The following is a 16,985-nucleotide window of genomic DNA, read 5'->3' on the forward strand; positions in this document are numbered from 1 at the left end:
ACACACACACACACACACATACACACACACACAAAAACTGTTAAATTAATTAATAATAAAGAGCTTAAAGTTTTTTTTGATACAAAAACTCTGGAGATTCAATATTTTTTGTAAATGTTTGGCTTTATTCCAAAGTGTGATTATAAACCAGAAAATCTCCAAATTAAAAACAACTTATTCCTGAAAAGCTGAAACATGTTTTGATTACATTTTCATGGTTGACGGAGGATCAATGCAAATGAGTAGACATAGTTATTGGCACCATATTTGAAAAAAATAAATAGATTTCAAAAGCAAATGTTCACATCTCGCTGTCCTGTCTCTCTCTCTCACACACACACACACACACACACACACACACACACACACACACACACACACACACAGGCAGTTAAAGTCAATGAAGATGAGAATTAGTAAGATCGCAGTTAAAAGAAATCTTCACGGCTTGTAGTTGACACACAAACCACTAAAACAAAATAGCAACTCAGTGTAACTGACTCATCTCAAACCCAGGTATCAAGAGATATAGAGTATTTAGATGATTTTCAGGTGTTATGCGTAACACAGTACATCAATATTTTGTTTTACATTCTACACTTTGAACCATATACAGGTGCTCAGCGCTTCCCACAAAAAAAGAAAAACAGGGCCTGCAGAGTTGGTAATATTTCTCCATGACATACATCATAAAAAATATGTAGATATGCATGTCCACTGATTTTTTTTCTGTGTCCATTGTCTTTTTCATTTTGTCAGTCTAATCGTCGCTTAGTCCTCTTTTTGTCAATGAATTTCCAGTCACGTCAGGCTGTGTTTATCTTCTCACCGTGGTGACATAGCCGGTGCAGAACTCTGGTGTTGGCCGTCTTCTTGACAGCTAAAGTACACGCCAGCGGGTTTTCGTGCCACAAAGAAGACACAGTCATAAACGTATCTCAACATAGAGCGGTCATTTTCTGTGTAGGTGGTCTGAACTGACTCTTTCTCCACCTGCAGGAGAAATATAAACACTGTTTTACTACTGGAACAAAATTCCTGAAGACAAACATGATGTTCAGCCATGGGTATAAATCAAAGTATGAGTTACCTCCAAGTGGAAGCCAAAGTTAACAATCGCTGTCCTAATGTCTTCGTAGCTAAGTTCAACGGAGAGCTCATTGGCCATGTTCTCAAAGTGGTACAGCAGTGGACCTGAAGAAAACAATGAAGATGTAAACTTTGAGGGAAGTACGGAAGCCCTAAGACGCCATCGAGTCAAACATTTTATTACTCCGTTTTACCGTGAGAACGGGATAATTTTCTCATGATCTTGAGATAACAAACCATAGCTGAATACAGGGGTCAGCTGGTGTGTTATTTTACAGTGTGGCTGGTTAGCTCAGTTGGTAGAGTACAGGCCTTGTAATTCAAGGATTGGAGGAGTGACCCCTGGTCTCAACAACTGTTTTTCTTCTTTTGTGTGTTTTTTATTATCCTCTTCAACAAAGTTGTAATGAAGAGATTCAGGGGAATCCAATCACACATTTCCCAATTGCTATTTCAAAAGGTTCCGAAATAGCCTTCAGGAAGCACAGGAATTTCCTTTGCCTGGGAATGATGGGGAAATGGAAAATCCATAGGTTGATGGATATGGACCAATCTCTTCATAAGATCTTTGTTGTAGAGGATTATGAAAAAGATAAAAAAAGAAGAAATAAAATTGGTCTTCTGTGAGGATCGAACCCACAACTCTAACCATACCAGTCCTGTGCTCTACCAACTAAGCTAACCAGTGACACTGATCTGCACAGTGAAATTACCATTAAATCACTGTGATAAACTACTGTTTTACCTTACCACGAGATAATTATCCTGTTATCACGGGAAAACAGAGTAAAATAAATATTTGAATGGATTGGCCATTTAGGGCTTCCATAGATAAGATATAACTTTACAACTTTCAACTAACTAACAACTAATTTAATCTACGATTTAAACCTTAACTGAGTAAGTCCAGGAAAAGTGGGAACCCAGAAGAGAAATTACAACGGCTAAAAGCAAAATAATTACAAGAATGCATGAATAAATTAAAAGAGCATTTTGTGCTATATTTCTCTATAACTTACATGTCTATGGTGGTGTATTTTTTGTTTTTATTTTTTATACAAAAACTGGCTCACCCAGGTTGATCCATACTCCACCAGGCTTAAGAATCTTCCAGATAGTCTCCACATACTCGATGACATTATGAGCCGTGTCAATAAAGAAGCACGTAGCCACACAGTCCCAGGACTCTGACAGAAACAGACAATATGTTATCACACAATAGCTGTAAATTAATATTACTAAAGTACACAATTCCACAGTGATCAATTATTCATCATATATAGTACATTCACATCAAAAGTATTCACTTGTTTTTGGGTCATATAAATATGTAATGATATTGTACTTTTCATCAAATGGAGATCAGCTGTATTTGAGTACAGTATATAATCTGTAACTCATCCTTGAAGCTTGGAGTAAGGACTCTTACCTGCATTCGTATTAGTGAGCTAATGTCATCAATCAAAGAAATAAAAATGTGAAATGTCTATCCTTAATAACACAATCTCAGATATTTTGAGATTATTGCAGCAGAAATTACCAGATTTACAGGAGCTTTTCTAAAAACTACATTACAATTAGTTTTATTATTTTGTGACACAGCAATGTTTAAAAACTCTGCCTAAAAGAATATTTTTAAATGGGAGGACAAAATGTTTATTCATTAGATTGCATATTTTGGAGGGACTGATGTCTAATTGGAGGGACACAAAGTCGCCTGAAGCCCTCACTGGCACATTTCTCTTCCAGGTGTTATTCAATTTGACTGCGTACTAATTCAGGGAAACTAACAAAAGGTGAAAGATCCACACAGCTTTTACTGACCTGATTCACTGTAGACTTCCACAAAGTCCCCTGCTACCATGGAGAAGTCTGAAGTTAGCGGTAAGCTCTGAGGGTTGACATCAGGGAATGTGATTGGTCGTGTTTGGTCAGAGGATTTCTTGTTGTTGCTAAATTGGTGGATCCAGGGGTACAGGGTCAGAGAGTTCACCTTTTCACACCTGAATGGAACAGTCCAAATTGAAAGTGATAAAAGTGGTATTGTGCAGAGTATGAGGCCAGAATTGCAAGGCCAAACAACCGAATATGAATTAGGTGTTCTGATTTCATTTGTGATCACTGACTTATAGAATACTAATCTCAATAATTAACAGTTCCACCTCAAGCAAGCAGAGATATCCTGTAGGAAGGTATGCACAGGAATGTGAAAAGTCCCTAGGTAGTGTAAGGTAGCTGGAATCACAGGTGTGTTAGTGTCTGTTTGCGCTGTACCTATTGAGAACAAAGTTTGAAGAGAAGAGCATGAAGAAGCTCCATTCGTTGCCCTGGCAAATATAACCCAGCCGAGCAATCTCCCAGGCTAGACGGCCAAGTCCAGCACCCGGAACCAGCACGCTCACCTTAGACACATCACTGACATAATAAAATGTACAAAATGCACATATCACATGGAAAACATGGAGTAAGTCACATTATCAGAGGTATTGCAGGGTGGTCTGATACCATGGCACATGTAAAAGGGTGTTTGATTGTATCATCTGAGTATCGTTGTTTCGTGGCATGCATGCAGGTGTTTGTTACATAGTGTGTGTGAGTGAGCATAATGTTTCCTACTATTGGTCACTTGGAAAGAGTCTTTGGATCTCTTGGATTATGGGCTGGTAGCAGGTGTCCCTCTCAGCCCGGCCCACCTCGCTCCAGTCTCTGACAAACTGTTTAATGGTGGACTTGAGCTTGTCCATGTCAAATGTAGTGGATGGTCGCGCCTTCCGCGGATCCTCCTGGAAGTTGATTCAGACACAACATCTTTTCCTAATTTCCTTAAGGAAATAACAACAAAAAACTAACATCTGTATGCAGTCTTGGATCTGTGTGTATGCTGTTTATGTACAGTAGACTACCTGGTGTAAGTCAAGCCTTACCCTCTCGCCGTACTCAATGTTTTCAAACATGTGGAGGCTGTTGTTAATGATGGCCTGCAGCAACTCCTGGTTGTGGTCTGCACACTTGCTGATCTGGGCCAAATTGGACAAAACATCTGGCAGCAAATTCTGGTGGTGCTGTGGTAGGCTCCGAAACTGACGCTCAGCGCGCTTGACCTGCTCCTCGACATGGACCCTGACGAGAAGAGACACAAGTCAGAGACACTGGTGCACAAGCTTTTTCATGTCAGGTGCCCCCAGAGGGTTAACACACGTTTTGTGGGTCCAATACTGGTCCCTATATTATTTACTCTTTATTGTTTTCAAGTAAGATGTATGATAAGTTAGATCACATCATTCCTCTCTTAGGTTTTAACTTGTGAGCAGTGTTAGAGGGAGTAAGGGTGGAGCCATGACATGAGAGGAGTCAGAAAATAGCACATAAATGTCGCAGGAAGCTGGTTAAACACAAGCTGACTTAATTGTGATAACCATTAACAGTTTGCAATTTTCCCTCCAATACGAACCAATCCTTTGCTGTGGTTATTTGCTAGTAGCAACATCGCCTATTGACACAAACTGCCCTTTCCTGACTCGTGCTTTATTTTAAGCATTGATTTTGTACCTGTAAAATCTAAAAGCATCGATTATTCTCCAAAAATGCTGCCTTTCCAGTCTGGCCTCCTCATCGGGGCTGTATTTCATTCTCTCTTTGTTAAAAAAGGGTCCTCCTTGCGCTCCCTCTCCTGCTGTTTCGGCCATGTCTGAAACAAATTTACAGCCGTCCAATCAAAACACGACAAACTTCTTCTTCACGGGATTTATTCATTCTATGATTCCAGCCAGCACCGCACTCAACGACGCGTGTCGCCTGTGAGACTGGCCATGGTATTTATTGCAAGAGCAAAAGCTGGAGCAAAAAAGAGAGATGGTTCACTTAAGAGTCATTTCCTGTATCTGTGTCACGTGGGTTTCGTCACTGCCTCGCTCTGAGTCTATTCACTCCAATGGGAGAAGTGAACGTGACGTGAAGGTTATGACCGATTGTTTAGCCCCAAAGTCACCTAAGTAATTATTAGACCCACGTTTCACAAGTCACAACTCTTCTTAACATTCTGACACTAAAATGGCATTTTTCAGATAGACACACCAGGAGAGAATAAACTTTGTTTGGGGCCTGTCTCTGGCTCCGCACGCACTCTCGCGAGATCTAAGAGGTGTCTCGCAGTCGTCAGAGATGGTTCAGTCAGTCAATTAGTAAATCTATACTTTTAACATTGTCCATTGAAGCAGGTCCCTTTCCAGACAATACATGTAATAACAAGATTTTAAGATACTCTAACCAAGGAAAGCTTTCCCTCGCCTCTGAAAAGGAAGTACATATGGCAAGAATGCACCAGTAACCTCTAAGATGTGGCTTAGTCTTCCTGTACCACCTGAGGTTAAATAGTTAGGCCTACATTTTAAAACAATTAATGATATTTATCACTGCAATTAATTCGTACAGTTAAGTTTCAATATTAATTCTAATGAATTCATATTTTGTAATACAATTTATTTACAAATTACTTGTAATTTGTAAATAAATTGTATTACCTTATTTATTTTACTTTAATTTTCACCTTTGACTTTAAAAAATATATATATTTTAGAGAACAGAAATGGGATACATGAACACTTTATACACAAAACATGTTCATACCAGGGGTACGTGTATAAAATATAGAAAAAATGAAAGACAAAAAGAACAGGACATAAGAAGTTAAGAGAGTAGAGTTTTCAAAATACTGTATCATCTATGCTCATCTGTCCATAAGACAGGAAGTGTATACCATGCAAGAGCAGCGTGCAAAGCCTCATCTTTTGTAGTATATCTTTGGTACTGCTGCCACCCACAGTCAGATGGTTAGACTGCAGTTTGTTGCTTGTACACTATCTGGGGTGGCGATGGCGCAATGGATAAGAAATGGATAATGCCTTTGGTGTGAGAGACTTGGGTTCAATCCACCATTGTGTCCCTGACACTTAACCCCTAGTTCCTTCTGAGGTGTGTGTGACCTCTGACATGTATAGCAATTGTAAGTTGCTTTGGATAAATGTAATGTATCTACCTCATGAAAGCAAACTAATAAATACATCTAAATAATACAGCCCCACTCACAGCAGATTATACTACACACTTGACCTGTTGGAGTAACTAACTAATGATATTTCTAACATGGTGAAAGACCATCCAGTGGCTGTTTGATTTAAGTAATGAATAATATTTGGTAATTATTTATTATTTTGCATTACATTTGGGCTGACCTGACATGTCATTTTCTTTATCTCTTCATATATAGATAAACTTACCTGTTGTGTTGATAACCAGCCTAGAGGCCTCTATGATTTCAGGAAAAACAGTTTTGTATACAAAACTGGTTTGTATATAAAAGTTGTTTTAATGAGAGAAATATATCAATGTTGTTCAGGCTGGGATATATTTACTTAGGAACTGCAGAAATGTCCCAGTGCTCAGTCAAATAGTGAAGAAGAGATAGAAGAGGATAAATTTAAAAAGTTCCATAGTCCCTGAATTTATTGTATTTGTTATAAAGTTTTATCTTTGTTATACCGAAGTGAGTGAAAATGCCTGTTGGTAATGTGTTGTCTCTGTATTATTTTACCTTCAAAAACGAATGAAAAAGCAAACACAAGCAAGAGACCACAGGACAAAGGTTGTATATGTGATGCAACAGCTGTGCTTCAGTAAACACAGTGTTTATTCCATCAGATGTTTGGGTTGATAATCTTGCCCATGAACAGGACGTTTTCTGTGCTGCGTTCAGTGATGACGACCATAAATGGACGATTGAACTTCAAGACAGGGATGTGTTGGAAGGACATGAGGGTTATGCCAATGCCTGTGGCAGCTGCAGCGGTGGCTCCGACCTCATCGACATCCAGGGTAGCTTGGTGAACAACCTACGGTGCAATGGAGGCAGAGTTAGGTGAAAGGTGAATGGAGTATATGTAAGGGAACGTGTGTGCATTAACATATGCTCTCTGTCCTTACCTCTGAGACTACCAGGTTTTGCGTCTCTGAAATGCCACTCAAATCTGCACGATCACCAAACATGTCTGTCATTCCCATTTCAGTCAACACATCATTTAGCGTGAAGGAAGCCTTGATGGAGAACCGTGGAATATATATGTTATATTTCCTAAAAGAAATTGAGAAATAGACAAATGTGTGGTGATTGATCTGACTGTGATAAGTGACATGACCGGTCAAAGCTCTCAAACCAAGAATTTAAGGACAATTTAAGATTTCCCCAACTTGGACTTCGTCCACTTCAGCCATTTAGTGATATAGCCTGCGCCAATGTTTCTCTCCAGTGTTGCCATATCATCAGGCAACAACAGCAGCATGGAGTAGGTGCTGTTGAAGGGGAGGTGGAGGACTGATGTGTTAATTCCCTGGTCGTTATAGATCTCAACATTCTTCTCCATATTCATCATCTGGACTGGAACCTTGAAAATGACAATTTAAAAATGAAGTCCCATAATTGGAAAAGACACAATTATTGTTGTACTGTTAAATCCATTCTGAATAAATAAAGCAACTTTGAACCTTGGTGTTTGCGTCCACATTGAACGTGTCCTCCTTGGTGAGCTTGGGGTCAAATGGAGTCGCCCACTTTCCTGTTTGACATTGATGAGCAGAAATAAAACAACTTATGCTTGATAGAGTGTGATATCAAAATGAGCCAACAGACAACAAACCAGATCTCATCTAATGGAACCTTTTACCTTTGTAGTAGATGTAGCTGATAAGATACATGACTGTGTTTGGATCCAGGTTCTCGACCAGCTTGTCTATCTTCCCATTGGTCTTCTCCTCCACATACTTATTGATGGTATTGGCGCTGTCTGTGGTTTTGGTGAAGTCGACACTGAACCCATCTGCATAGTAGTACTGCTTCAAGGCCCCCAGGAACTCAGGTTGTGGCTTGAACTTGTTGTCCACAAATACAGCGGTCCCTTCACTTGATGTCTTGTTTTCCCTTTCGAGGAGTACCTGAAAGACCTGATTCACATCTGTCTGCGTCAGGAGGGTGTTGTTGAAACCCAGACCGCTGAAAAGCTGCTTGTGGGTCTCCCCCCGTGCTCCTACGGACAAGGCAGCCAAGGCAGCAGTCACACTAGCTGGGGAGTAGAAGATGTTCTTGCCTCCTGAGTCAGCATGAGCTGCTAACTTCCTGTACAGACGATAGGCAAACTCTTTGTTTGCTGAAGTCACCAGTGAGAGACTGTTGGCGCTGCTGTCTAGTGCAGTGTCTTGGTTTGCCGAATCATGACCGATATGGTGATGGCTTCTCCCCACGCAGATCACTGCAGAGAAGATCCAGATGCCCAGTGCTGCACGCATCATTGTGAACTAAGACAAAAGATCAAAAGTGCAGCATTGTTTATTTCGGTTACACAAAGTCAGGGCTGGTCAAAGATGATGATCAAAATGTAATTTAAAATAAGATACCAAATACCCTAACTTTAAACATATCAAAAGTAACTACCAAATACAGCAGCCACGCCATGTAGCATCATCTGAGCTACAACAAATAGTAGTGGTGGATGGGTTGACAACATGCTAATGGTGTCGCAGCACAACGATGTTAATGACAATAAGGCAAGCTTGTACTTTTAAGAAGTTACATCATCCTGTGGGATTATAAAGTAATGTTGTGCAACAATTCTGAAACGCTTTTTTTTGGTCAAACCTTCAAAAACTTAAAGTTAATGTTAAATGTGAGGGCTGAGCACTCGGATCAAATGGTTGGCAAGAACATCACATGAATTAATTTAGCCTAGGCTATTAAAACGAACACCAAAACTTATCAGGAACTGTTAAGAATTCTAGCAATTTATGCTAAAACAATCGATGGAAAGTTAGCAACCTAAACGTTTCTCACCTTGACCTTCTTCTTCGGGTGTGGATCAGTGTGCTCTGATATCAATAAGTCTGGGCAAATAACTGAGTAGGCACCAATCAGAGGCAGCATATTTATGATGTAATCACAACACTTCTCACAAAGTATTTTACACCATTATATATTTATAAAGCTATTTTCATCGACCTATCATATACAAATTAGAAAATCCTATTTTGTATTTTAAATACATGTTTCATAAATACTTCCCATCTCTGAACAAAGTTTGCTATTGCAAATACTCATGTAGTAATGCTTCTCAAAGCTACAATTAATATGTTGCTTTAAAGGCCCTGAAAACCTATTTTCTCAATCAACTTCTTACTGAGTGTTGGGCTTATAGGGGAACATACTATTTTCTGTAAAGATGGAACAATCTTGGTTACTTTATGAACAGGTCATATTTTCTCTCTGTGCTAATATTTATTGTAACAGAGAAATATGTAATGTTTTCAGGGGCTTTCATTTTAAATTCCTGAAATTTCACCAACACATCCCCTGAACCGCCAAGGAGGATTAAAAAAGGAGTAAATATTATAAATAAGTAAATAAAGTATTTTCTAAAGCATCTACAGCTCTAACACATATGAACGATTTGCCAATCCTAGGGTTAAAATCTCAAATTCAAAATGTCAAATATTGTTTTTAACTGCAGTAGTTAAACTTATGAAACATTTCCAAAACAATTGATCTGAGCTGTCTAAAGCTTTTTAACCACTTACCTGCTTACAGTATGTATCATCAACCACAGACAGCAAAGCACAGGCTGAACAGAGGAATATCTCCCCTTTATAAGACTGATCATAGCAACTGAACTTTGGCTTTGTTTATTCTCTATCTCAACCTCTTATTTGCTCAACCATTGCATATGTTCTGTGTAATGATTTCTGTTCAACCCTGGCCAAAAGCAAAGCAGCCATTGTTTGCTTCAGTAGCATGAAAAAAACATGTTGATGTGATGATTACGGTTTCCCGCCCATACTCCATATACATACTGTACCATACAGTAGAAAGTCATGTTTTGTATGTAAGTAGCACTGATGTGTAAACTGACTGCCAGACATTCACCAAAAGCTGCACCAGATTCATATTTTTTAATGTAAAACTTGTCATACTTGTTTGTGGCAATGAAAAGATAATCCAGGATGGGAGCTATCTTTATCAGATTTTTCCTGATGAAAGCTGAGCAGTAATGCTATCAGGCAGGATTCAGTGAGGGCCAAAGAGCCGGCCATCCAGTTTGATGAGCTGTCTGAGGAAACCTCGATTTGGGATAACACCCCGGTTGTCTTTCACAACACAAATAGCCTCCACAAGGGTCAGGTTCTGCTTCAGCATCAGGTAAGCCAGGACCAGCGTGGCAGAGCGGCTCACTCCTACGTGGCAATGCACCAACACTTTGCCTGAGAAGCAGAGAAAAATTACATTTCAACATTAATCTCCACCAAATCCTAATTTCTACCTGTTCTCTCACCTCCTCTGTTGAGAGCCCTGTCGATAAAGTCTGCTGCCGCCTGGAAGTTGACACTCAGGTCAAAGTCACAGGAGTCATGAGCCTCTATGCCCATGTAGGTGATCTTCATGCCTTTATAGATGTCTGGCTGCCCTCTGCGTTTACTATGAGCTGCATTTAGGATGTGAGTGATTTGGTGCATGGATAGATCATCCCGGTTCTCTGCACTGTGTCTGAAAATAGACCAAAGAATATACAGTAAAATGTTGCATGTGTTTCTTGATGAACCATTCATCAACATATTTCAAAGTGATGGACTGATACTTAGAAGACAATTTCAGACATGCGAGATTCAAGACACCTGAGACATGCTTTCATGCCTAGGCATCAGGAGATACTCTCACATAGCTTAGCTGTAGTTTACGCAAGTTCCCAATGTGGAATGCAACTTGTGGGATCTTAAGTTACTTAGACTGCATTTAAATCTGATTTATGATCAGTTCCCTTTTCCACATGTGGACTAAATCCAACTTTAGAATTGGGTAATATTTGTTAAAAGTGCTCAGCCCACTCTGTCACAACAAAAGAATATTTGGAAAGTAACATATTCAGCAAGAAGTTACAAGGTCATGCTTCACGCTTGCCAGACAGTTTGTGGGATTTTATCTATAGAGAAAAAGTCATTTACTTACTGGTCACCAATGTAAAGCCTTGGCCACACTTCATCTGCATGGCTGATGATAGCTTTGCCAGTAAATAGGAGTCTTTCCAACTCAAACACAGCTAAACCAGGTGAGCTCAGGTCAATTTCCACTTTCCGAGAAGGGGGTTTATCATTCCAGGACGCAGGGAGTTTGGATGTATAGGACATTGCCTTTTCGGAATGGGTTTAAAGCAAAACCCAATCCTAACTATATGAGGCAATGTCTAATCTATTAAAAAAAGGTAGCTGCAGACTGTAGCCACTTAGTTTAATAACAAAAGTCTTTCAAAAGACAGCTGTTAAAAGTGTCTGGAACCGCTGCGTCAAACTGGACAGAATAAATGGCAGTCTCAGACTTCTCCCCCTCACATACACCAACCACAGGGTGTCCTAAGTGTTGTCAGGCCATATGACCCTCAAATTAAATCTAGCCTGTGCCTCAAGCCTTCTGGGCCTGCGTTATGCTTTTGCATCAAAATAGTTGTCTATTTAAAGATCTGAATGCTGGCTAGCAGCAATAGGGTGTGTGCAGAGGTTTGCACTTCATAAAAAAAACTAAACAATTTCATATTCTTGAAACTAGTGTTTCTACTTCTTTTAAGAACGAAATAGGATTTATCTGCATTCAATTTATACAGATCGCGTACTATTTCACCTTATCTAAACTTGCTCTGTTCATTGTATTTGAATATAATATAAAACAGTGAGAAATAATAAAATTCATTTGATCACAGGTTGAAAAATATACTGACATTTAATTATTTCTCTGCTATTTTCTCACTTGTAATATAATATTTATCAGGCAAAGATTCCCATCTTGTGTTGGAAACATGCATTACATCTGAAACTGTACAGTTGTGCTCCATCTAAACAGAAACTTACCAGCACAGGAAAATGAACAAATATGACAGAGGTTTGTTTTTTCCATGCAAAGCTTGTGATCTTATTTTTATTTTTTCTAATAATATAAAACCATCTTTTGAAATATGGCACTCTTTTTTTCTCTAAATCAACACATCAAGAACAGAAAGAAAAAAAAAAAAAAAAAAAAAAAAAGACTTGCTCTACGTAAGAAAATGTATTGCGGTGAAAATCTGGATTTGATGTAACAAGGATTTTAGTGAGAAGAAAAAACAAACAAATAAAAAAACAAATTAAACTGATCCAAGTTCTGTGACCAACATTAGCTCCATAAGCACAAAACATTACTGAAAATGTTGAAGTACCCCCTTTTCTTTACCCTCAACCGCTGATTGAACACTTACTCCAGAAAAGGGATGGAAAGTACAGAACTGAACTTTTCAAGTAATTCTTAAACTTGTTCTTATGTATCTGTAATAACATTAGTTCCTAGAGTGAAATACATGGCATTCATATGTAGGTCTGATTCTAGGGCCGCACTGAGGAAGCAATTTCATCCAAAAGATGGAATAATGGGGACAGCAATCTTTAGGGGGTTTTCACTAATCTGCTACTTTCCAAACCCAATTATGAGCTCAGAGATGTTGTGACTGTATTGAGTGGTCTGACATTGCAGTGCATGCAGGGCTGGGAGCACAATTTAAAAGGTAAGCATTGCACCTATTTCTGCAGAGACGTGAAGGGGGGGGGCAATATCATGATCATGCAAAATGGACTGTGATATGTAATAATAAGACAGCTGACAAAGTGCATGTGTTGTTAGATGCAGGATCAGACTAAAACCGACCCACAATCCTGAGGGACAGCATGACGATAATTTCAATCTGTATCACAGGTTAGAGACAACTAACAGTTGTTATGCGGCACTAAATTAATTCATCTTCCAGTAACTCCGCCCTGCATTATGCTGGCAAAAGGCATGACATAAAAGATGAGCTGAGCAAGAGTGTCAGTTTGTGTAGCCAACACAGTCACTCACTCATTCACTCACTGAGGCTGAAAGTCACTTATGATATGTACAACCATCAGTCTGCATTTTTAATACCACTATATCACTTATACCAGCATAATTAGGCTTCACAAGTTGATTCCATGTACCAGTTATTGCTCCATCTTGTTCTTGGTCCCATCCCACTTACTTCAGGTATTTTATATTGTGGTGGTAGAAAAAAAAACCTAAAGATAACACAGCTCCGAAGAACAAGACTAGACCCTCAGTGTGTCCATGGAAGATCTGGAAGAAGAAAACAGCAAAACTTAGTGGCCCACAAACCAACAAATAAGTTCAGTTTAGAAGGCTTTCTTCTCCAGCTGGTCCAGAATTGCCTGGATCCTCTGTACGGCCTCCTTCCGGGCTTGCCGGACAGTCTCCTGTCCCTGAGTCTCCACAGAGTCCAGCTCCAGCAGCTCTTTGGTCAGCAGTTCCTCCAGATACCGATAACTCTTGTCCGTCTTTCTGCCAACAAACTCATCAACATCTTCTTGAAGCAGCAGCACTCTGGCCATGACCTGTTGGACCTTAGCTAGGCCGGGGATATGGCTCAGGGGCTGAGGTCCAGCCTGGCCTGGAGACGGCGCTTGAGCCGGGGCCGAGGGCGGCGGCTCACCTTGCGAAGGATTAGGTTCACCTCTACCGGTTTTGTTGTACATTTGGGGAGGGGAACTTATTTCAGCAGGCTTTCCATTGGGTGGATTCAGGGATGGGGTTGGCCTGGGTTTAGGTCCCACTTGTGGGGCACGTTGGTGCTGTTGGTCCTACGGTAACACAAAACAAAAGACTGTGTTTAGAATATCTGATAAAGCTCCATACCATAGAAGCACCCGAACCCTTTTTACACCCTTAGCATTTATATACTACAAGGACTTACTCAAATATTCTATGCCGATAGTTAGATAGTAGATAGTAGTAATTCTCCAAATCTGATTTCATAAAGCCACATTACTGTATGCCCATTCCTGACCTGGGAAGAGCTCCTATGGGTTTTATGTATCTGCTTTTTACTATTATTGCTGATTATATACCTACAGAATGAGCATCCAATAATTTGATTTTTGTATTGTTATTTTTCTCATTTTGAACATCTGATGCCACCAAGATCAGAGGTCGTGCACCCAGACCAGACATGTTTCCTGGTATTTCTTGGTTAAATTCAGATCAAAACAAGTGTGACTATACCTTATCTGAACTTAGATAAAATTGCTATTTCCTTAGTTTTAAAAGCGCATATTCTCTTAAGATTGTACAATACTTTGTGTGTCTATTTGTTTGTATATATTATATCAGGCTCTCTTACCATGTACCTCACTTACATAACAATCCCAAAGAAAATGAGAACCACGTTGGAATAGCTGCAGATTCATACCTTGGGCTGGTAAGGTGGTGGAGCACCTGTTCCAGTCCCTGGCCATGCTGGAGGATGCAGAGGACGGGCAGGATTTCCGTAGTGGTTTTGTGGAGGCTGCTGGCCTGGCTGCCATTGCTGCTGTGAGGGGGCATATGCACCAGAGTGTGCCCATGCATCGGCCTGGGAGCTTGGGTGGAGAGACTGGCTAGTGGGGTACGGGGGGTTGGGAGGCATTGCATGTCCACCTTCACCGTAGTGAGGATACGGTCCAGGAGGATATCCAGAACCCTGAGAACAGAGGCAGGACTTTATATGTAGTATTTCCAAGAATATGAATTTTCTTCGGTTATTTTTATGACCAATATCCCTCTGCATGGTATATCACAGTCAGAGACAATCAACTTTTCCATTTGGCAACTACCATTTCCAACATTTGACCATGACGTGTCCTTAACTGAACTCACCCCTTGACAATGAGGACCAGGATAGTGATGATGTTGGTGTTGAGAGTGTGGCTGCCCAGATGGCCCACTGCTCTGCTCTGCTGGACAGCCCTGGTTAGGATAAGGACCTGGAGCAGGTCTCTGAGGGTCAGCACAGTAGAAAGGGTTGGATGGGTGGAAACCACTTGTTGAATATTGACTCTGCGCTGGGCTGTATACACCATGGCCGTTTGGATAACCTCCAGGCATCACCTACATGGAAAGTACAAGGGAGGGAGGGGTGAAAATGTATATATCTCATCTCACAGTGATGTAAGGTAATGAGTAGATTTACTCCTACTATAGTCCTTTCGAGGAAGAGGGACGGTTTATGTTGCATAATGAGATGTACCTGTGGATTGTACTGTGGCTGAACATCAGATCCTGAGGGATAGGTATTTGCATAGTGTCCTGTGGAATGAGACTGGGGATACCAGTAGTGTGAAGGGTAGCCTGGGTACTGAGGAGCGTCCTGTGAACACAGAATATCACGTAGGAGAGTTATTTAAAGAGGAAATGTTTGTGCTTAGGTACCAAGAGGGGTGCTATTTATAATCTGAGCTGTCCATGGTACAGGCTAACATAGAAAACTGTAAACCACATGCATCCAACCTCACCACTTACCGCAGAAATTAAATAAAGTAACTGAGTAATTTAACAGAAGCACTGACTGTTAATTTAGAGTTGCTGAACCAGATAAATGCTAAGCGAATACGGACCTTGCTGAATATCTGAGAGACACGTTGTTGCTAAAAACGTTTTAACACAACTGTAGTAGCTCACTATTAAGAGTGTCGTCACGCCAAGATAACCGTGACAAACTCGGTTGAACTAGCAGTGTAGCGTTAAGTATTACATAATGCCAGCTAACTCCGTTAGCCGTCCAGCTAGCCTGAGCAGAGCTCTAACGTTACGCAGACGAGCTGGGTGAAAATGTTTTTCTGCACAGACTCAGGTCGTTTTTTGAAATTTAAACACACTCATGGACAGCGGGCGAACGATGGGGATTTGTCTACGTTGAACGAACTCACTTACCATTGCGTTATTCCAGTCCCCGTGATTATCTTCCGAGTTGCAAGTCGAGGGCCAGCCAGGTTTCAGATTTGACTGCATTTGGTGGTGATGCATCAGCTAAGCGCGGTCCCCGGCAGCCGTCCTGTCATCTGCCATTGCCCAAAAAACAACAACAACAACAAGCCTTTTCACGCCTGGCGTTACTTATTTGAGCCGTTAGTTGGTCTAAACTGTTAACAACGATGTTCCTGTTTTCTACAGAAGAAGAGATCGCCTGATTGGAATCAGGAAATGATTGAATGACGCCGAGCTTAGGTAATAATGTACTGTCTCTTTAAGAAGAGGAGCGAGTACAACTATAGAGCTCTCACTCCGCCGCTATTTTCCGGTCTGCCGAAAACTAATTGCCGTCTGCTGGAGCTGTATTAGTCTCTTCAATCACTTTCTGGCAGGTGAAACAGCCTACTGCATTTTATGGGTTGTAGTGGCCATTTAAAGGTATTTTAACAGGTGAAAAAGAGTGGATTGGTTGGTAGGCCTACACAGCAAGTAAAATAATGCATCATCAGTCATAAGGATAATTGCAAAATTGTCTTCATTTTATATCTAAGTTGGCAGTAAGTCATGTTAATTAGGCTACAGCCCGTTTCCCAAATATAAACAAAGATATTACACATAGGCCTACCAAACATCAGTTTTCGGCAGACGATCACTTTTCGGCACACACCTGTACCACGATCTTCGTCATCACGGGATGAGGGACGCTTGGATCTGCCGCCATTTAATTACCTTATTCTCATACTGCATACAGATGTGATGTGTGTCTACTGTTTAGGGAAGTTCGGATGAAATTTTTTTATTTAATTTTGTTACCGCTTTGGCTAACACAGGTGTTGAGTTGTTCCGAAACTGTCAATGTCGCCGGCACATATACGATCTTCGATGTCACGTGTTGGGTCAGTAGACGCATTTAGCCAATAGGAAAAGCGTAAAAATATATGATATTTCTTCCAATAATATCTTATATTTAAATCTTAAAAAACGACCCGTCTTTTGTGTTACATTTATTAAAGAGGTGTTTAAG

The 16,985-nt window shown here is 40.4% G+C and overlaps 3 protein-coding genes across 6 annotated transcripts; all 3 read right to left on the reverse strand.

Annotated features, from left to right (window-relative positions):
• Window positions 1-102: 102 nt before the first annotated feature.
• carnmt1 (carnosine N-methyltransferase 1) lies at window positions 103-6,576 on the reverse strand. 2 transcript variants are annotated; one of them, XM_038703145.1, is made up of 8 exons: window positions 4,639-6,576; window positions 4,014-4,209; window positions 3,706-3,872; window positions 3,364-3,504; window positions 2,914-3,041; window positions 2,163-2,276; window positions 1,091-1,194; window positions 103-993 (listed from the first exon to the last, which is right to left on the reverse strand). In XM_038703145.1, exons 1-8 carry the CDS (start codon window positions 4,773-4,775, stop codon window positions 826-828), a joined length of 1,155 nt encoding a protein of 384 aa, XP_038559073.1. In that variant the 5' UTR covers window positions 4,776-6,576; the 3' UTR covers window positions 103-825. The 2 variants fall into 2 exon arrangements, with proteins under 2 accessions (XP_038559073.1, XP_038559072.1); XM_038703144.1 differs by having other exon boundaries at window positions 2,914-3,092.
• Window positions 6,577-6,731: 155 nt separating this feature from the next.
• LOC119891469 (serpin A3-5-like) lies at window positions 6,732-10,233 on the reverse strand. 3 transcript variants are annotated; one of them, XM_038703140.1, is made up of 6 exons: window positions 10,099-10,233; window positions 7,806-8,433; window positions 7,627-7,697; window positions 7,333-7,526; window positions 7,069-7,216; window positions 6,732-6,977 (listed from the first exon to the last, which is right to left on the reverse strand). In XM_038703140.1, the coding sequence occupies exons 1-6, from the start codon at window positions 10,216-10,218 to the stop codon at window positions 6,783-6,785; spliced, it is 1,356 nt and encodes a 451-aa protein (XP_038559068.1). In that variant the 5' UTR covers window positions 10,219-10,233; the 3' UTR covers window positions 6,732-6,782. The 3 variants fall into 3 exon arrangements, with proteins under 3 accessions (XP_038559068.1, XP_038559070.1, XP_038559069.1); XM_038703142.1 differs by lacking the exon at window positions 10,099-10,233 and adding an exon at window positions 9,706-9,862; XM_038703141.1 differs by lacking the exon at window positions 10,099-10,233 and adding an exon at window positions 8,966-9,070.
• A 1,641-nt stretch (window positions 10,234-11,874) lies between these two features.
• bag4 (BCL2 associated athanogene 4) lies at window positions 11,875-16,205 on the reverse strand. The gene is made up of 5 exons (XM_038703143.1): window positions 15,923-16,205; window positions 15,240-15,359; window positions 14,870-15,100; window positions 14,424-14,693; window positions 11,875-13,815 (listed from the first exon to the last, which is right to left on the reverse strand). Exons 1-5 carry the CDS (start codon window positions 16,013-16,015, stop codon window positions 13,351-13,353), a joined length of 1,179 nt encoding a protein of 392 aa, XP_038559071.1. The 5' UTR covers window positions 16,016-16,205; the 3' UTR covers window positions 11,875-13,350.
• Between the last annotated feature and the right edge of the window lie 780 nt (window positions 16,206-16,985).

Source organism: Micropterus salmoides, unplaced genomic scaffold (assembly GCF_014851395.1).
Source record: "Micropterus salmoides isolate LMB-PRFRI ecotype aquatic unplaced genomic scaffold, ASM1485139v1 Ms_hic_scaffold_7, whole genome shotgun sequence".
NCBI classification, from domain to species: domain Eukaryota; kingdom Metazoa; phylum Chordata; class Actinopteri; order Centrarchiformes; family Centrarchidae; genus Micropterus; species Micropterus salmoides.